At 37.4% G+C, this 21,512-nt stretch overlaps 1 protein-coding gene across 1 annotated transcript in view; it reads left to right on the plus strand.

Annotated features, from left to right (window-relative positions):
* Positions 1 to 4,427: 4,427 nt before the first annotated feature.
* Positions 4,428 to 21,512, plus strand: part of IPO5 (importin 5) — a 37,486-nt gene continuing 20,401 nt past the window's right edge. The window contains exons 1-8 of the mRNA XM_018071230.1: positions 4,428 to 4,514; positions 10,357 to 10,549; positions 11,054 to 11,156; positions 11,399 to 11,495; positions 12,556 to 12,660; positions 15,771 to 15,893; positions 15,981 to 16,101; positions 19,795 to 19,882. Of these exons, the coding sequence (XP_017926719.1) occupies positions 4,428 to 4,514; positions 10,357 to 10,549; positions 11,054 to 11,156; positions 11,399 to 11,495; positions 12,556 to 12,660; positions 15,771 to 15,893; positions 15,981 to 16,101; positions 19,795 to 19,882 (917 nt within the window). The remainder of the gene's footprint in view (positions 4,515 to 10,356; positions 10,550 to 11,053; positions 11,157 to 11,398; positions 11,496 to 12,555; positions 12,661 to 15,770; positions 15,894 to 15,980; positions 16,102 to 19,794; positions 19,883 to 21,512) is intronic.

A 21,512-nucleotide genomic window follows, 5' to 3' on the forward strand; every position in this document is an offset into this window, starting at 1 on the left:
CCGAGGTGCTCTGCTGCACAGTAGTTGGGTTTTTTAACTTTTCGGAATGGTCCTATGTGTATTCTAGTGTTTCGTCAGCTAAGAAGTATTTCACCCAAAAGAAGCGTTTTCAATACGCTGAGTTTCTCTGGTTATCAGCAAAAAGTTTTCAGACGTGTTGTATCAGCTGAAATTCTTTGTGGCGGCTAAGCCACGTTAATTCTTTCTCTCTCTGTCGTGCTTAAGGCTCCATTGTCAAGCCTGGTGGGGAATCTCTCCCGTTGAATTAAATACTAGCGTCTAGCTTTAGCATGAATTCCCGCTGCATGGCTGCATCGGGTCTTTTATCGCTCTCATCACTCCAGCGGTCAGCAGAGTTCAGCGCATTGTTTGGTGAAGAATAAAAAGCATTATTCCTGATGCTGCAGTGAAAATTCTTCTAATATAAATCGAGAGTGAGAAGGAGGGGGATATATGTTTTTAGAAAGCTAGTAAAGTTCAGTATTGATTATCACAAACACTTTCTAGAGAGGCAGCAAGAACTGTTCCCACATTCCTGAACACAGAGCTTCGATGTAAGCCATTCCCTGGGAGCTGAATTTTGTTCTTTTCTTGACTGCCTGCATGTAACATAAGAATATTTCTAACAACTTTATGAACTTTATTGGAATTGTAACAAAGCAAATTTATTGGGCAGCTGTGTCATAATGCCTGTAAAATAAAATATTATTGGAAAAGAACTCTAAAACTTAGATTCTTACAACTGGCATACTTTCTCAGAAGCTTGCTTGGAACTGAGTTGGAGTACTTTTTAATCTTCATAAGTACGTAGGCACTATGGTCAATCAGAATAAGAAACCTTAATTGACGTGATATCTTTTCAGGTTGCTGGTTTCGTATACAAATACAAACAAGTAGTATAACCTTTTACTTATTCAACTGCACTGAACCTAGCATTGGTTTCTGCATATTGTCGAGGTGTGTTGCAAGTATTTTTATGATTTAGGGTTATTGAGAGTGGAAGGGTCCTCAGGATGCAATCGCCTGCTCAAAGCAGTGTCAGCTATCAGGTCAGACCAGATCATGCGGGGCTTTATCCTGCTGGCTGTTGAAAACCTCTGAGAATGGAGACTACACAAGCTCTTTGAGCTACCCACTCCTGCTTGACTGTTCTCATTAGAACAGAGATCTGAACGTCTTCCAGTCTGAATTTCCTTTTTGCAATTCACATCAGTTGTCTCTTGTTCTTACACCATGCACAGCTGTGAAGAACCCCACTCAGTTTTCATAGTGGCTTAATGAACTTTTACCTAGAAACACAAATTTATCTCTCTACAGTGTAGGTAGATTGACTTTTTAAAGTTATCCGTTTCTTGAAGTAAGATTTCTTTGGATAAAGGTATTGCATAGCCTTTAAAATATCTGCTTCCTAGAATCATGCAGTACTCATATTTGGTTTTAAGCATCTGTCTAGTCCAGTCAGTTTTTTAAAGTGTGCATACTGTAGGAAGGCAATACTGAGTACTTAAAGGATTCAAATAACTGCAGCTAAATTGAATAGCAGGTTCTCATTTGTATCCAATGAAGACTGGTGAGAATGACAAATATATAGACAGAGGACAGAAGGAGAGAGACTCGGGTTATTTCTGATAAGTCTGATCATTGAAATGAGGATGAGGGGTGTTCTGTTAAAAACTAGACTTGATGAAGATGTAGAGTCATATGCTGTCTGGGAGGACTCTAGTAAAAGCTGTAAAAAGAGAAGGATGGGGAGGAAGGTCTGATCACCGAAAACTTCATTTATGTGTATGGATCTAGATGATTCTCCCCATCAAGTCTGCTCTTGTGAGACCCCACCTGAGTACTGAGTCCAGCTCTGGGGCCACCAACATAAGAAGGACAAGGACCCGATGGAGTGAGTCCAGCGGAGGGCCAGGAAGATGACCAGAGGGCTGGAGCACTTCTGCTATGAAGTCAAGCTGAGAGAGCTGGGGTTGTTCAGCTGGAGAAGAGAAGGCTCTGGGGAGACCTTATATTGTAGCACATTCCAGTACCTAAAGGGACCCTGCAGGAGAGCTGGAGAGGGACATTTTACAGGGACATGTAGTGATAGGACAAGGGGTGATGGCTTCAAACTGAAAGAGGACAGGTTTAGATTAGATATTAAGAATAAATTCTTTACTCTGAGAGTGATGGGACACTGGAAGAGGTTGCCCAGAGAAGCTGTAGATGCCTCATGCTTGGAAGTGTTCAAGGCCAGGCTGAATGGGGTTTTGAGCAACGTGGTCTAGTGGAAGGTGTCCCTGCCCATTGCAGTGGAATTAGAACTAGATGATCTTTAAGATCCCTTCCAATCCAAATCATTCTGTGATTCTGTGCATGTGCTAGCGTGCTCATAACTTAACCTGACTGGTTTGCTGAAACCTGATTTGTTCATTTTGCCATCTGTCCTATAATGTTGTCTGTTGACTATAAAAGCATGTCTGTTTCTTGTTTGTGTTTCTGTCTTCTGATAGAGCAACTTCTATTTACTTTGTTTTGGTAATTTTGTGCTCGTTCTTAAAGTGTATTTCTCAGACTGGGGGCAACATGAGTATTGAGAGTAGATAATACATATTTGCTTTCATATGTTCTGAAAGTTTGTCATGCTGTGTGAGAAATTTGTACCTCTCTATAAGGTAGCTGAGGAACTAATTGTGAACTAGAAGAATGAAGATGTAGCAGGATCCAGGAACATAGTTAGGGTCTAGGCAAGGCTGATAGTTACATGGATAGTAGAGCCAGCAAAGAAGTCTTCCACCAGCCCAGAGGGAATGTTCTGTGTTTGGCTGTGAGTTCCTCTTGCCCCTTTGCTCTAACATCCTCTGAATCCAGTTTACTGAATTGACAGTTATGCCCGTGAACAACTGCATAGGTTGGTGCCATTTTTACTGAGTTTAAACAACTCAAAATAGAAGTTCATGATTGTCAGAATTGACATGAGGGAATCAAGCTTTTACAGTTATTCAGCTGTCCATAAAAGCATAACTTCAGGTCTGTGCTGGGCGAGTATTTAGAGAACCTTCATGTTTCTGTATTAGTTTATATTTGTAGATAATAGTGCAATATGAATATATACATTCATGGAAGCAGTTAACCTGAGGACTTTCTATTCTGACCCTAAACCTCATTTAATTTTACAGTCTCCATGAAAGGATTAGATTAAATGCAGGGATTCACTGGGGATTCAGTCTCATTGACTGTGAGTGTATATTGGCAACTAGAGAGAATGTGAAATGAGGATGGACTCTGTGAACAAGGCCTACTAGGAAGCAGGTACAGAAAGGGGAGGAAGATGATGTCTAATATTAAATGTGTGATAGCTAAACTACTTTACTGAAAATAGCAGATATGCTCTCAAGGTATGTAGGTTTGCTAGAGTATTGAAAGGAGCTGCTGCAGTGTCAGGAATGGGAAGTAGACAGGCAGAGAACTGATTGAAATGAACCTGAGCTTTGCATAGTAAGCTCCTTGAGTTCAGGATGGGATAATGAATATGTGGAAAGGGTGGAATAATTTATCTTCAAGATTATGTCCACAAAAAGTAACTCAGAGTTATTAAGTATAGAACTATTTCTGAATGAGTGGTTGCTATTCAGCTTGTAATTCTCCTGCTCTTACCTATGTTGGTTTAGTGTATTAGAAACAAGCATTTGGAGTTTCAAAATGCTCACATATACCATGTTTTGGATAGCAAAAGTTTTTTTTCTGTGTTTTCCCTCTAGCTTCTAAGTAACAATCTAATTAAAAAAGCTGAGGTGAATGAAATGCATGCCAGAAGCGTGTAAAACAATATAACTGAACTTCTAATTAAACTTTCCATTTTATTAAGAGGGTCTTCCAAGGGAGGAGACTAAATAGTCTCTCTTTCCGAAGTTCAGGCAGGAGTTTAAAAATAAAAAATTCTTAATCAAAATGTGTAGTTGAGACATGTGGCTGCCCTATAACATGATAAAAGCTGTAAACAGGTTGAAAACCAGAACTGAACAAATTTTTAAGCTATACATTTGTCTGTTGGTCACAGCTCAGTCTCAAGCTTCCAAAGTTCTTAATTCTTTGATATGATAGAAGCTATGATGGATTCCCAGTAGGATATGTTCTGTGTATGTTGTATTTCTAAGAGTTTATGTTCTGGTTTTGTTGTATTTTGTAACTCACCGCATAAGTGGCATATGTAGTCGTGCATATGTAGATCATTCCAATATGGCAGGTCTTACTAGGTAACTAAGATTTTACTCATAATCTTAAAATAGGTCATAAATTTTTATTTTGATAGGTTTAAATTTTTTCTGCTATTTTTTTTTATAAGTTGGATGAATACTTAAGTTGTTTTAAAAGGAAAGTCAGTTCATATTAGTGCTTAACACATGCTTTCTAGTACATATTTGTAATAAGCTGCATCCATTTTTATGCAGGAGACCTATGAGAATATTCCGGGCCCATCAAAGATCACTTACCTCCTGCAAGCAATCAGAAACAATGCTACTCCTGAGGAGGTATGTCTCAATAACCTTTTATTTCTGCAGATTTTCAAAGGAACTGGGAGAAGGAGGGAAGAAATCAGCATTGGTAATTTTCAGATAAATGAGCAAGTTTGGCATTAACTGAAGCATCTTAATTTACTGCACATTTGTAAAGGGATCACTTATCTTGTTTGTTGCATGTCTAGTCCACTAGTTGAGACTTTTTGATGTAGGATATTTAGTTTCAAAAACAGTTTTTCATAAGCAACTGCTTAGATCTCCATTGTTTTTTGTTGTGTGTTTGCTTAATGAATGGGTTCTTTCCTTAAAATGTGTAACTAATATGTGACTGTTACTGTGATGTTTCTTCAAGTTACAGTTGAGAAGTGCTTTCTGTTTTGGGATACTGTGCCTAAACGTGTTAAACTTACGTGTCATCTGAAACTTCTAATGCTTCTTAAATTGGAATGAGAGGAGATAAGGTTACAGATGTATTGCATGTTTTATTCGGATGGCTTTTGCATTTTGTCCTGTGTGGGGAGAATATACTCATTAAGTCATCTAGCAGTATTATACAATGAGTGGAGAGCAGTCTAAGCACAATATAAATTTTATTCCTGGGTATACAGTAAAGGTACCTTTTACTTATTCCTTTATTTTGTAGAGGCTCTCAATTTTAGCAATCAGTTAAAGTCTTGCTGGTAAAACTGTTATTCACTTGGATATGCAGAGTGAAGAACTCCTAAGCTTTCAAGATGCTACAAATTTCAGAGCCACTTTAAAGTAAAAACATTTGACTTTTTTTTATTTCAGATCTAAAGTTTTACTGAACATTGTAAGGATGTAGCATGTAGAATTTCTGAACAATATTATAAGAGCATAAGTGTGCTGTTTCTCTATGGATAATGATCTCTTCTGGTAGATTGTATTCCGTTTAGAGATAGATGCCATTTGTGCTTTTTAATGCTAAGAAAGTATCATCTTACCCATACTGATGTTTATCTACCTAGTGTTCTTCCAACAGAATCCTTCAATATTATACTAGCAACCAGTTGCATAAGAAGTATCTGGTTTTCCCTCCTGCTCTCTGAGATGTTTCATATGATCAAAAACTGTAGAGCAGTGTCTCCTGGATTTAAATTTGCCGTGGAAAAGATAGCTGCTGCTCCTTTTGCCTCAGAGTAATAATCAGATAATGCTATGCCATAGAAGTCATAGCTGCATTGCACATGCTGCTGTTTCGAACGCATTTGTCAAGTCTGAGTAGACTACTACAAAGTCGTGCTTGTGTAAATAAATACTTGCTCCATATATTTGCTGATTTTATTCCCTTTACATCAGCTAAGGAAATAGCCCAGTGTAAAACTTGTTAAGAATCCTGCCGATGACTTGGATTCCAGCTTACAAAGTGCAAAGAAACTTCACCTACGGAAGTTACTCTTACTAAAGACATCAGAGGCGAACATTGTAAAATAACTTGACATTTAGCTCCACCAATACATAAACCAAAGAAAGGTTTAAATGTTAGCTCTTAACTAAACGTTACGTGCTGGACTCAAAATGTCCTGATTAATAAAACCTACAAACAACCTCTCTGCCCTATAAATCGAAGTACTTAGTAGCCTTAGAACCTAAGTGAAGTAATCCCCTATGCTTGATGTAAACATTGCATATAAACATGCTGGGAAACATTCTGTGCTGATATCAACAGGCAGGCATTTTGTTTCTTCATATGTTTTATATAGATCCAGATGTTCAGTAGAATATTGCATGTCACCAGTGAATAGAGCTTTGGGTCTGGTATGTGTCCTCTGAGCACACTGAATGTATCAGCACCACTGAACACAGGGTGCTGGAAGGAGCTTTAGAATTTTAAAAATTCCTTGTCCAGGCTATGTGAAAGCTGAGTTCAGATCCCTCTTTATTTTGAAGCCTCTGTGTTGCTTTATGTCCTCTCAGGAAAACTAGGCTGAAGAAAATACTTCATCCTGTTTGCATGAGTTGGGCGCCTGTGTTGTAGAGAATACAAAGTTCATAAGACAGCAGTTGGGAGAATCCTGGCTCTGCAAACTGTTAGCTTTGGCATTTAAATGGAGAAATGGATGCAGATCATACTCCCAGGACCCCTTGCATTTGACCATTAAGCTAGATTAGGAATAACTCTTCTAACTAACTGTGTAACAGGTTTTCTCCTAATCAGAGGCTAAACTATGGGAACATGTTTTTCCTCTGTTCTTATTTCATATTTTCCTGGTAGCGGAGAAGTACTGTTCACAGAAGTGGAGGGAAGCATCTGACTTAGCAGTTGGAACGCTTCTGTGCCAGGTGATATGCAAGTTTGTACACCTGAGGCTGAGGAGGGGGTTGAACACAGGTCTCCAGCTTCCTGAACGTGTAGTCTCACTGTTATGAAGCTAGGACTCTACTTCTTCCTATGCAGCTGCATTTTAAAGGGTTGAACAGCAAGGTGGTTTAAATTCACAGCTTATTTGATGCATTTTATTCTCAGGATGTGTCTCAGGTGTTAGAGGCTGTTCCTTTGCAGTTTTGATTTACCACATAAATCTTAGAGAGGAGCAGAAGTTCTACATTTTCTCCTACATTTGTGTTCTTGGTTAAGTCTAGGTTGGCAGGTTTTGTGTCCTAATTTACAGATGACTGACACAATAACAAATGCTCTGTTAAACTGTTTCTGCTGTACTCCTCCTAGAGGGCTTTGACCTCTCCCCACTCCCCATATTGTCACATGAAGGGATGTGTTTCTCAGTCTGAAAACTGCTGCTGTGGTCGGAGTCCTGTCAGGGTTTGCAGGGGAGGATGGCAGTCCAAGGATGCACCATGGTTCTGCCTTTGAGTTGTCCGTGGACCTGAGGCATGCTGCGCTTTGAATTCCACACAGCGCTAGATCTCTGAATGAGATTGTGCAAGTCCATCTTTGGACTGTGTCCTAAATATTGTTTACTTCCATTTGTGCATGTTTTCTTCCTTGAGGACTTAAAAGGAATAGTGAAACAAAAGTAAAAGTCACTGTGACGATGCTACGCAAGGTGGTCAGTCTTTTTCTTACAAAAATATATAGGATTACCTGGACACTTTGAATACTAGAGGAGAGCATGGTATCCCAGATAGCTGTTAATAATTCTTCTGCTGCCCTGCTCAGCAAGTTGATTTTCTTCTTGTGCCTTGGTTCCATCATTCATAAAATCCTAAAACATTTTTAAAGCCTTGTAAATTCTACAATAGGAAGGAGTATGTTGAAGTTTGAGTATTATGACTACTTTCTATGTTAATAATTTTGGCATTCCATTTGTATGTGATCATGTCAGTAATTTAGACATGCAGAAGAATCTAATACTAGGAAAAAATATCTGCTCTTTTTATGTTTCTTTGGTCGCTGTGAGTTCTTTTTTGAGGATGTGCACTTTATGTCAGTCCTGTTTTCATTAAAAGCTATAGCCACTAAACAGCAGAATTTTAAAATGCTTGTTTGGCTACATGTCTTGTAATACTTAAACCTGAAAGAACCTTTGGGGTGTGTGAAAAATACATACTTTCGTAAAGCAGAAGAAACAGCCTCAGAGCTTCCATTAATCCAGCCATCTTTGTCATAATTAAATTGACAATGATAGTTTTCATATATAAGTGAATATCTGCTGGGGAAAATATGCCATTTATTTATTATTAGAAGTCAATTGCTCATTTGTCACTCTATCAAACATTTGAATTTACTTTAGGGATTTGGGTTTTTTTTTTCCTCAGCTAGTGATGCCTCACTAGTAACTCTAACCAGGAAGTAATTCATGTAGTCCTGATCTTGTGTCTTCTGTATGCCTTGTCACTTGTGTTTTTACTTTGTAATCTGTGTTTATCAATCCTTTAATATTTTAAGTTCTTTAGAGTTGGAAATTCTTCTCTTTGTTTCCATAAAGCATATAGTCTCAAGCTCTGGCCACATATTACTACTTCAGGGAAGAAATTGATACAATGTGATTTCAGTCATTATCAGATGTCAGGGAATACACACTGAAACAGGATGCCTTGATTAAGGGGAGAACATTACACCAGAGTTTTTGCCTTGTTTAGTCCTAGTAAACTTGCCCAGTCCAGGCTTTTCCTATGTACGTTTACCATACTAATGAGGACAAATTTTAATCTTTGTCAATATTGGTGCTCCTTGGGGTAGGAGAAGGAAAGATACTATTATATTGTGGTACCATTGAAGTTTTTGGACGCATTGTTAGTGAGATTCCCAGAGGCAGTGTAGAAAGAATCTCCTTCCTCATGTTCCCCATGTGACAGCCTATTGCTCCAGAGTCTTGGCTTATGATGGGAGCTACAGCACAGGTGGGCACTGTGACTTTGTTCACCTGCTGCCTTCCATGGATCTACTAGGGAAGCTCTAATCCTACATATGTCCACATATTTGTCCACACTGGAGCTGTAAAGAAGGAGATAAGGAATGATCTACAGTTGGGTTCAATTCTAGTCCTTCCCTCCTGCTTTGTATGCACTACTCTTTAGCTATACAGAAGAGAGCTGAGTAGGTTGGAAAAAGACACAGTAAGTCTGGAAACTGCAGATCATAAGAATAGTATCTTCGGTGATGTTCTAGCAATACCTGATTTTTACAGGGTATGTTAGAAGTTGAGACTTTGCAGAGGTTTGTGTTTCTTTTCTGTAGGTTATACTGTAGCAATGTAGTTGAGAGATCTTCTGGAAATTGGACTTGATTACTTCTGCTGCTCACTGAACACTTTTGAATTCCAAAGACTGTTATAAGTGAAATTGTTTTTCATTCAAGTACACATTAAGTAAGAATGTCTGGGGAAAAAATTGAGTGTGTGTTGCATTGGATTATTTTTTGGGAGGATTTAACACATATATATATAAGGTTTTGTTACGTGTGTTAAACTTTAGAAGTTTGGGAGGTGATTTTTAATTAGTTTGTTCTTGTTGAAACACTAGTTGGTGAACCTTTTATTTATTAAGTTACTCAAAGAGCTTCATGTGTCTTTTTTGCTTTTACTGCGAGTGTTGCTGTATTAATTTTGAATTACTGAGCCATGTTTTTTGCTTCTTGTGGTTCTTGTAAATTGTAAATAAATACAGATATGTAAATGATAGTGTTGTAGAATTGGTGTATGCATGCAGGAAACATAGAAGATTTTAATATGTGGTATTGAGGTTCCTATGCTTACGTTCAAGTTTAAAGAAAAAAGTTTCATCGTAGGCCTGCAAAATGCTAAAAGCTTTGTTTTGCGTTTGGGTTTTTTTCGGAAAATCACAGAATATGCTGGATTGGAAGAGACCCACAAGGAGTCACACCACGTGCCCAAGAGTTGTTGTTTAGAGCAGAGTTTTATTTGCCGAATTCTAACTGTAGGTTCCTGAATCTTCAGCATGGAGTTAGGTTGTTTGAGAAAGTGAAGGAGGGTTTACAGGTTAATTATCTGACAGTTGTCCCAGTAAGTCACTTGTTAATTCAAAAAAACGTGTCTGGATTATAACGATCTCAGTAGGCCATTTAAAATAGAAAGAATACATGCTTTAAAGATCTTTCAATAATACAGCTAAGTCCTTACCTTGCCACAAAATATGCCTCAGGTTCAGCTATACAAAACAGCTGAATACCTCAGTACTATGATTACTTATTTGAAGAGCTGTAATTGTCAGAAACATGGTTGTAAGCTGATGTTTCTTTACTATGTTTTTTCTTACTGTCATATTTGTGTCTGTTGCTTGAGAGGTACTCCATTTACCAAATAAATCTACATAGTGAAAACATAATTTGGAAGCATGATGTCAGTTATCTTTCCTTGTAAGAGCATGATTATCATATCAAAACACTTTAACATATACACTTCTCATTCAATAGGCTCGGCAGATGGCAGCTGTCCTTCTGCGCCGCCTGTTGTCATCTGCATTTGAAGAAGTTTATCCAGCTCTGTCACCTGAGGATCAGACATCAGTCAAAAGTGAATTGCTGCTCTTTATCCAGATAGAAGTGCAGTCCACTATGAGAAAAAAAATATGTGACATAGTCGCTGAATTGGCCAGGAATTTAATAGGTACTTTATTTATTTCAGTGATAAAATGTTTATGTATTGATAGTAGTTGTATTTGTATCTCTTGTTCTCTAGTCTTATGTAGGCATTTGCACATGATATGCTAACTGATTTCATGGTTTGTAATAAAACCTAGTGTTTGTTCACACTATCCTTAATCAAATAAAAATACAGTTCTTCAACTCTGCTTTTTAAATTGCTTGAGTTTAGATGAGATTGTATTAAGGTTTATAAATCCAACTTTGTGTAAATTGTCTTAAATATTATGTTGAACATCTGCATCAATTTCTTTTTTAAGTGCTGTTGTATAACAGTAAATGGAGATAATCTGTTCTGGAATGCTTTTAGATTAAACATTTCAGCCATATTTTACCCTGTGACTTGGGCACATCTTCAGATCAGGTTTTTTTAAATGAATTTCAGTAGCTATGGCCAGCTTTCCTGCACAATTGTGATCGCAACACTCTTAAGTTTGCTTGTCCTAAAACTTTGTTGTGTTTAACGTAGATGAAGATGGCAACAACCAGTGGCCAGAAGTTCTGAAATTCCTGTTTGATTCTGTCAGCTCTCAGAATGTGGGTCTGCGTGAGGCTGCTCTACATATTTTCTGGTAAGCTTTCTGATGTTGCTGCATTTTTGCAGGGTAGCCAAATCATGTCTGAAAATGTAAGAAAACTGTCACAACTTAATTAACAAGCAATCATATTTGTTTCATTTATACTGTCCTATTGTGGTTTACTTAACTCTTACATGTACAGTTACAATCTGTAGTTTAAGTAATGGATAAGTTTAAAATAGTAGTTAAGGTTAAACTTATGTGATATTTTAGTAATGTTTTGGTCTTATCCTCAGGAATTTTCCTGGGATTTTTGGGAATCAACAGCAGCACTATTTGGAGGTCATTAAGAGAATGCTGGTTCAGTGTATGCAAGATCAGGAGCATCCATCAGTAAGACCTTTACGTTCTTTTGGGTTTTTAATATGTTCTGAGCGTAGAAACTCAGGCAAGTAGTCTCAAATGTAAAGGTTAAACCATAGATTTCAACCAGAGAATTACATTACCTGAAACTGGTGTACTTTTGGAGTTTTGACTATGCTTACTGCAAAACAAAAGGCTCAAACCTTTGCTGACTAAAGCTGACTGGCTGGCTCATGTCTGCGTTGCTTAGGCCCAGACTCTTGCTGTTGTGCTTGGAGAAACCCAGTAGTGGCCCAAAGCAGAGCTGGGGTTTTAGCCAGCCACACTGAGGTGTCAGAAGTTCCTTGTTAAATTTTCTTTCTGGCGCTCATGTTTAACAGTGTAAGTCTGTAGTGTCTCCACATGTAGCATCTGTATACGGTATGTCTCAAAACTCTGAATACACAACAGCTCCTTGAACTGTTTTTGCATGTTGTGCTGTAAGGGCATGTTAGCAAGCCTTGCTTTTCTGGAAGGCTTCAGATTTATTGATTTGTGCAGAGAATTGTACTCTGAAAATGTTTCTCTTGTTGTGGAAAATGCTGGGCAGGGATAGGAAACCCTGCTGTGGTATATGGGTTCGGTTTGCTGCTCCCTCATGAATTACTTTTTCTGACCTTTGAAAGTCAGCTGAGTAACATTTTCTGAAATACCACAAGTACTTTAGAAAAGCATGTCTTAAAGAAGACATGCTTTAAAGAGGCATGTCTTAAACCCTTAGATCACACTTCTTGAAAAATGAGACTGTGACACTTGCATGCACATTTGAAGTTGGGGTGAAAGTTGAAAACAATAGGGTTTTTTTCTCTTTTCTTTCATTAAACAAAAGCCACCAAAACAAAACTAGGGAATACTTGCCACCTCATGATAAACTTTTTGTATCATAGATGCTTTACCTTAATTTGAAGTAAGATGTAAAATCCCATGTTAAAAACTAATTGCTATATCTATTAGGACAATGTAGTCTCATAGTAGGCCTAATGTTAAGAGAAAACAAAGACAGGTTTCATTACCAGTTTTTCACATTTCTTTCTCCAATCCTGTCTTCTAGATCAAGACTCTGTCTGCTAGAGCTGCAGCTGCATTTGTTCTTGCTAATGAGCACAATGCTCCCCTTCTTAAACATTTTGCAGACTTACTCCCTGGAATCTTGCAGGTAAGAAACCAAAGTAACAATGTACCATTACTGTCTGTACATTGACAGTATCCAAATGGAAATTATTGGTTGGCAAATTTGCATAGCATGTGAATTTTTGCTGAGACCTGGATTAACTGTGTCTCTGTTAACCAGACATCAGTCACCAGCAAGATACAGTGGAGACTAATACCGAATTTTGTAAACACAAGATAATTGTTAGGGTTTTAAGGAAAATAGTTCAATGCTGATTAACTTATGCAGTGTTACCTGGATAAATGAGTTAAAATTATTTGTAAGGTATTTTAAGTCAAAATGATACAGCTTTTAAGTTAACCATGATACTGAAATATAGTTTAAATATGGGCTACCCTAAGACTTCAAATAATCAGTAATTGGGGAATTCATGGACCCATGATAGCCTGTATCTCTTCACATTAGAGGAAAGCTTAGAATTATTCTGAGCATAGATTCTCAGACTGAGAACAACAGTCTTTACAAATGGTCTTTATTGTTTTTGATAAATTAGGAAATTGCAAACAAAATGCCTTTTTAAACTTCATATAATTTCTGAGGCTGGATTGGATGTCTTGGATGGATGAATCTGAGCAAAAGTTGAAATTCTATTGTAAGGTTGTTTACTTTTGGGGGGAAGCCTATTGTAAACCAAACCAGAAACAGAAATGGTTTGAGCTCTGAAGGATGACAATTTCGCAGTTCCATTTCTATATCATGAAAAAGTAGTAACTAACTAGATGCCTTTAATAACAGTGGTAGTGTTCACTTTAAGTGTTCTTTAAAATCACTTCTGGTGATTTTAAATTAGGCTAAAATTAGGTTAAAGACTGACTCTCTGCTACAGTCAGAACAGCAGGTTCCTGTTGACAGTGTGAGCTATAAACTTTGTATGCGCTTTGTGGCAAGCTGAACAAAAATTGTGCCAAAGCTACTGGCATCTACAACTGATGTAATTCTGCTTGATCTTAAATGGAAACTGAGAGTAATTTATTTAAATCAACTGAACTTGAAAATGGGCTATAGTGTGTATAAGATAAATGTTTTTATATTGAAGTCACTATTAGGTGTTTAGTCCCTGTCTGTGACTTCATCAATAACAATTGTATTGTTTAAAAGTTGTAACTGGCTGAGAGGACCTTGGCTACATAGTACTGTATGAATGAGAGTGAGGCAGGATTTGGGCTGGGCATGCCATTTATCTTGACGTTTAGCAATTATAAATGGTATGCTGTTTTTAGACTTCAAACTAATAGTCCACTTTGTGTGATATACCTTTCAATGCTACTATTTTAGACTGTAAGAACACATGCACTTGGCTTCCATTTTCAAACTTTGTTTTACAAATACACAGAGCTATGCTATGAAATCTATCTTTTTAAAGCACTTACTGCAAGAAGGACTAGATTTTCTGGCTGTGGTAACATAAGATGGATATGAAGATCTGAGTCTATAAATAGGAGATGGGATGTGTTAGAATAGTGGTGAGTGACCTTTGGAGACAGTTGGATGCTTTTTTTGTTGCTGTTGAAGTTCATTTTGTTGAAACACTGACGTGGTAAAAAACCTAAAAATAAAATTCTGACTTAGCAAATCAGTCCTTTCAGTGCAAGAGCTATAATGGTTATGCTGGAAGTTGAACTTGAAGAACTAAGTTGAAACTTTTATCCAAGGGCTTAATTTTGCGGTGGAGGTGAAAGCAGATAGAACTTAACTGACACTGTGATTGTTGTTGTTTGTTTGTTGTTGTTGTTGTTGTCAGAGAAGTGCATCTGCCTTTTTGGGCTCACTGTACACTTCGAACTTCTTTCTTCAGAAACTTTGGCTTGCTTTAAAAAACTGTCAGAGTTGCAATGGGTATAAAGTACAGTTTTACAGAAACTTACAGTAAATATTATATTATCCTTTGCCAGAATCAGGATGAGTGGTAACTATTAGCCCAAAAAGCCTTAACCATGAAGTAAGTTTTTTCTTTCAGAACATTTCTGATACTAGAAGATGCTGCTTCTGTGTTGAAAGTGTGGGCTGTTTAAGTGGAATTATAAAAAATGTTGGATTGTAGACTTAAGTATTAAAAAACACCTAACTACTCACTTCAAAAAGTGCTTCTACGTTAGGAAGACATGAAATACTTTCCTAAATTACTTTTCAGAATGTGTCTATAAGCTAGGAAAGACAGTTGCAAAAAGCTTGATTTCTTTTTCTCTTTGCTGTGTCCTGTGACCGAAGGCTGAAAGGTCTTTAATGGCTCTCCAGAGATGTCTGGAAAAAAAATATTTAATCTTGAGATTCCTGCTGTTTATAAGTGTAGATAGGCTATTAAAAGCTCTTCTCATGTAACAGGGAAAAGGGGAGTTAGACTCATTTTCCTTCTTTTGGGCAGAGTTAGCTTATTTTAAGTGGACTTTGAAGTTCTCGTCAAAACAGTGGGTTTGCATGTTGGCACCTCTGATGTGTGGCATTGATTCTTTCTGAGTGTCTGCAGTGTTAGATTTGAACATTGTGAACCATAACTTACTTTTAGAAAACTTGTAGTTTTGGATCCTGCACAGTATTTCATTGTTACAGATTCATGCACACAGGCCACCGTAGCAGCGCCTGACTCTAGGAGCCTGCTGAAAATACATAGTCTGAGTGAAGGCTTCCAATTAATTAGTCTTTTATTAGTTCTCAGGTTACAGCTCAAGCTGTGTGCCTCCATATAGGGACCCCCATCCCAATTCACACCTCTCAGTTATACCTGTACTACACATCACCCAATCCCCAACCACTTCTGGTTGGTGGTCTCTTGATTTCTTACTGGTTTTCACTGTTGCTGGGCTGACCTTCTTCTGAAGTTACTTCATTCTCTTAGAATTGTTTCCTTGGTCCTTATCTTCTTCATTCTTCTTGTATCTGCTGGAATCAGCTAGTTCTTTGTTAGCAGCATTAGTTGCATGAAAAAGTTTGCTCTCATCAGTTCTTGCTCTCTAAGGCTTCAGCTACTTAGCTGCTGGTGCTAAACGACTGTTCAGAGAGACAAGAGTACAATTAATCAAATTCCTTCTATAACACTGGTCTGATTCATAGTATTGTTTGGTTTTATTTAATCTTATCTTCATCTTATCTTTTTATAGGCTCTAAATGATTCCTGCTACCAAAACGATGATTCTGTTTTGAAATCCCTTGTAGAAATTGCAGATTCTGTTCCTAAGTATTTACGACCACATTTAGAAGCTACGTTGCAACTAACTCTGAAGGTAAAGCTAAGAATGTTTTTTAAAAATCACTTTTTTCCATCCCAAAACTTCTGTTATAACTGTTTGCTCTAATCTTCTGGATTGTAGTTGTGTGCAGATACCAGTCTCAGTAACATGCAGCGTCAGTTGGCTCTTGAAGTAATTGTGGCCTTGTCAGAAACTGCTGCTGCTATGCTGAGGAGGCATACAAATATTATTGCACAAGCCAGTAAGTATTTTACTCATTTTCTTTGAAATAGTTGTCTTTTACAGTATTAAATCGACTTTACACGTGGTCAGTGGCAGAATCATGTCTGAGAGTTTGCCAGTGCTGATAACTCAATTCAGTGTCACCCAATGGAGAAAACCCCTTCCTGTTATGACTCTTCATAAATTTATCTTATGGTTGCTTATGCAGCACCAAAAATATGAATAAAAATGCAGTAGACTCTTATTAGATGTTTCCAAGGAAAATACTGCTTTCATGCTTTTATGCTGGCTTTGGAAAGTTTTACTGGGAAAAAAAAAAAAGTTGATGCATTTAGTGCTGAAGTTCTACGTTTGAAGTTTGGTATGTAGGCCAGATACTCTGTGATGCTGGCAGCTGAAGACTGGAGGAATTCAGCATGCATGTTGAGTGTCAGTGTTGAGTTAAAGCTGTGAATTAAAAATCAGATGCTTGTATAACTACATAGAAATAATCTAATTAGTCTGTTTAACATGTAGATTGTAAATTGTTTGAAGAGGCACTTTTTAAATCATGCATTGTTGTTTGAAATATTAAAAATAAATGTCTTCTGGACAGCCCCAACAGCAATACTATATGCAGTGGTGCTTCTCTGCCTTTTAAACTCTTTGTGACTAGCTAGATCCAGGCACCGACAGAGCAGTGTAGCCTGCTTTTCCCTACCTGTCACACTTGTATTTGTCTAGATTCTTATTTTCTGAAACTTGCATAAAAGGCAACTTTTTTTATCTGTGTGCTCAGGCTGGGGAAAGCTGTGTATGTAGATGTCACTAAGATAATCATAAAACTTCTAGAAAACATTGTAAACTGGACCTGCTTGGCTTAAGTGTTTAAACTATTGTTGAGAAGTTTTGTTTACTAGTAGAATAGGCTTTTAAAGAACAGATTCTTTTAGAATATACTTTGAAATTTGAAAATTTTGAGAACACTGTATTTTCACTCTGTTGTGTAGCTTGTTGGAAATATTAACACTTGACACTTGCTGACCCCACATTATTACAAGTTTCTTATCTGGTTGGGCAACATAGTGGAGAAGTACCTCATACCTCTTCAGAATGTTTTGCTTTTCTGTTGGGTTACTGTTTAGGAATGAAATACTTGTATTAAGATAAAGCACTGTAAGGGAATGAAATGCTTTTGGTTTGCAGTTCATTGTAAAATTGTTATTAATATATAGCTAAGGAGAAACACATTTATTTTGCAGAGCTAGTAAAGCAGTTGTGTTCAGAGAAGGATAAAATGGTAGCCAAAAAGGAATGCTTTTGTCTTGGTTTTGTGTCTTAGTTTTCTGTTTTCATTCAACTAAAAAGTGATAGATCACTTGATACAACTGGAGCTGGGACTTAGGCAAAATTGTCATCTTATTTAGGAGTAAGTGTGTGTCCTGTGTGCCAGTTAGCTGCTCAGGAGTTCCATTTGGATTCACACTTCCCTCCTTGAGCTCAATATTTGGGATAACAGAGTGTTTTATTGCTCTTTCCCTACAAATCAGACACACATTTCCCTACAGTTTCTAAAAAATGAAAAGTCATGGCATGCTCTGATAAGAAGCAGGCTTAGTGGTCTGATGCTTAACTTGTTTGTAAGCAGTCTATATATTGGCAGTAATTAAATTGTAGAGGCTTATTCGCAGAGTGTTGAAACTTCAGTGCACAACTCTACATTTTTTTTTTAAAAAACCCTCTGTGAAACTACATTTACTGGCAACCACATTCATATTAAATATCAAGATATACTGATGGCCAGAAGCCTTTGAATTTCTGTTCTCAGCCTTGCTTGCTAGCAGCAATGGACACTGGCATCAGTTTTTGGAACTGCATAGCATTTGTGGCAGATGATGGTTGTCTTCCACATTTCATAGGTGTTGTGATGATACATCATTCTCACACGTGTGCTTATGCACATCTATGTCTGAACAGCTGGGCTGTAATACTTGAGGGGTGTTGGGGGCCTAGTAAGTGCATATTAAATTCTGACATGTGGGCATGATGCTAGAGAGTTCATATTGTCTATTAAGTTATCTTGATACGTATATAAAAGCCCTCTGAAGGCTTTTGCAGACATGGTATAGTGTCTGTCTGAAAATACATAGCCACATCAAGCAAATCAATCCATAGTTAGATCTTTTCTTGATACTTGCCCCACAATGCTGTCAGTGAGCAGTATTTTCTTCTGTCATCAGTTGACTAGAAGTTTCTCATCTGTCCAAATGTATGGTGGAGAGTTTGCTTAGGGTGATGCCTCCTTAGTGGTTTACAGTAGTGTAAGTATATTATGAAATACACCAGTTGCAGTGTCCTTGATCAGTTCCAGTAAATCACATTAACAGCATGGACAGTTACTGTATGCCTACCAGTTTTTCAGGTAGGTTACTGTAAAGGACAGTTAGCTATGATGACTGTTTTCAAGATGTAAGGTTAGACTGTCCTAAAAAGATTATTAAAGATTGGAGGTTGAGTATTTGACTAAAAACTTTTGTTTCCAGATTAAAGTGAAAATTTTTACATAAATGATGTTGGCTCTGCTGGGGAAGTTATGGTTGGATATTAGGAAGAAATTTTTTACACAGAGAGTAATCAGACATTGGAATGGGCTGCCCAGGGAGGTGGTGGTGGTGGATTCACTGTCCTTGGAGGTTTTTAAGATGAAACTGGATGTGGCACTTAGTGCCATGGTCTAGTAACCATGGCAGTGTTGGATCAAGGGTTGGACTTGATGATCTTGGAGGTCTTTTCCAACTCAGCTAATTCTGTGATTCTATGAATTCAAACAACTACTCTGAGTGGTTAGTGTGTACTACAAAGTAAAGAGCACCTTACTTTGCTCTGAAAGTGCAAGGTAGACTTTTCACCCCTTGTGCTTCTGAAGGCACAGGAACCAGCAGACTTAGACAAATCGCTGCACTCCTTCCTACTGTGAGAACTCAGAAAAATAGGTAATGCTTATTGCATAGTAGTTTAGCATCATGATAGAGATTGTGTAATAGTCTCTATAAAGACTTAGACTGAGAAGAGCAGATAGGATCAATCTACAGAAATAGATTGTAGAAATAGAAAATGGTGAATTATTATTATGTGCAAATATGTTCATGATACAAAACAAAAATTTCATTAAGTGGGGAAAAAGAAACATAAAGTTCTAAACCATTACCTTATTGTAAAACTAAAGCTTTATGCTAAGTGACCACTGTACATATAGCAAGCAAATTTATGTTATGAACTAAGGGTTCAGTATTACTCTTTCATAATTAATAGTCTCTTTCATCAGTAAATGTTCTAAGGATGATGTCAGAGCTTCAGCAGTACTAATAAAGTGTATCTGAGCTCTTAAAGTGTATAATACCATTTTTACCTTTCAAGAACTTTATTGAGGAATTTGCTTTTTATAATTTTCATGACTAACAAAAAATCTTGCATTGTACTATGAGTCCTGGTAAGAAATACACTCAAGTATTTTTTACTCTGGATTTGAATGTTCTGGAAATACTTTTCTGCCAATCTGTTCTGAATTATTGGCTGATGCAGTTTGACAGACTTGGCCGTCTGCTACTGAAGGAAGAGTTATTTTTCTTCAAAAATTTTTTGAAAGGAGAAAACTTAAAATTCATGCTTGTTATTCGAGAATCTATTTTAAGAAAGCAGCCTGAGTTTAAAACTGTGGTGTTTTTTATTTCAGTTCCTCAAATGTTAGCAATGATGGTTGACTTGGAAGAAGATGAAGATTGGGCAAATGCAGATGAGCTTGCAGATGATGATTTTGACAGGTAATTATGAAACTAGTTGTTTCAATATATTGTCAAGACTGTGGCCAAGGGCAGATTTTAAGTGCAGAATGCAAATGACTGCCCTGCATTACTTTTTCTTTACTCAGATGAACTGTAGTTTTGTTCCATCAGTCGTGAGCAGTTTGTATGGGGGTTACTTAGGTACTGTTCAGCAAGGAAGTAAACTATTTCAGTTTTCATATATTGCTGTAATTTGACAGGTTGCATGTTCTCTTGTCTGCTGTTTTGTACTGTTTCAGCTTTTCAAACCGGTTTCTTCTGTCATTTATGTTACTCGGTTCAGAAGTCAGTGCCTCCTAATCCTTTAAACTGAGGGCTACTCCTGAAGTTAGCTGGAACCAAAGCTAAAGCATACTGACCTTTTTAATCATCTACAGCCAATCTCTTTGTATTTTTCTGTATCTATGCCCTTGAAAAGGTGTTATTATAGAAAAAAGCTGCCTGTCATTGGAAGGATGTCATCATGCACCGTGGAACCTTGCTGGATTCCATCTAGCTCAGAAATAGTACATTTTGTTATTATTTTAAATCCCTTTGTATGTCCAGCAGTAGCGTGGTATTATTGTGTGATAGGTGAGAAAGAGCTAAAGATGTCCAGTGATTCTGATTTGCTTATTCCTACGTGCTTTGTAGCTTGCTCCAACTTTTTACTAGAATAATAGTGGTTTGTCTACTGTGTCCTGTTACATTTGCTCTTGTCCAGCTATAGTTAGAATGAAGTAGAAGCAAGCAGAAATAGGTTTAGGAGATGACTATCTCCATACTTCTCTGAAGACACAGATGCTCGTTTACCAGTCTAGACACTTCTTTGACGTATCTGGCATCTCCTTCCAGACTCAGATGTAATTAGTGTTTTGAGTTTATTACAGAACACTTAGAGATCTTCATAGGAAAATAGCCAATAGAAGAGATGTCAGTTTATCCTGAACTGTATAGCAACTTCAACTAGATATCAGGCATATGAAGACACCTGCGGAACTGATGGAAGTAGGAGTAGGAATCTGTGGAAGAACCTGTTTAATCTTTGCCTTACTTGGAATACTTTTTTAGTTTCCTTTGATTATGAAATTGAAAGTAAGCTGTCTTTTCTTCCCTCCCGCACATAGTAGACCATACCCTTTTAAAACTTACTTGTTTCCTCAGTGTTGAAATTTTGCCATACAGGTAGAACATCAGACGCCACCACTGCGTTCAGGTTTGTTAAGTATTTGTATCTTTTCAGTCAGCTGAATTTCAAAGAGAAATAGAATATTAAAGTTTAAGTCCTTATCAAGCCTTTCAGGGTGTGGAAATTTATTCAGATGGCTTGCTTTAGGCAGCTTAGTAAGTACACTGAATCATCCACTTGAGGTATGCCGTTTTCTATTTATTGTCAGCAGAGTAACTTTGTTCTTCTAAACACAGCTTAACTGCCTTTTCTCAATTAGAAGTCACATTTAGCGTGAGCAAAGATGAGAAAACAAGTTATGCTCAGTAACCTTACCCTGAAGGAGAAACGTAGCTCCTTTGGGCCTCAGGAGAGCTTGAGGCTTAGACACAAAACACAGGACATCAATTGGTCACTGGTGGTTGTGTGTGTGGTGTTAGTTTTTTCTTTTAGCAGTGGCAC

Source organism: Manacus vitellinus, unplaced genomic scaffold (genome assembly GCF_001715985.3).
Source record: "Manacus vitellinus isolate BGI_N305 unplaced genomic scaffold, ASM171598v3 scaffold_2_pilon, whole genome shotgun sequence".
NCBI classification, from domain to species: domain Eukaryota; kingdom Metazoa; phylum Chordata; class Aves; order Passeriformes; family Pipridae; genus Manacus; species Manacus vitellinus.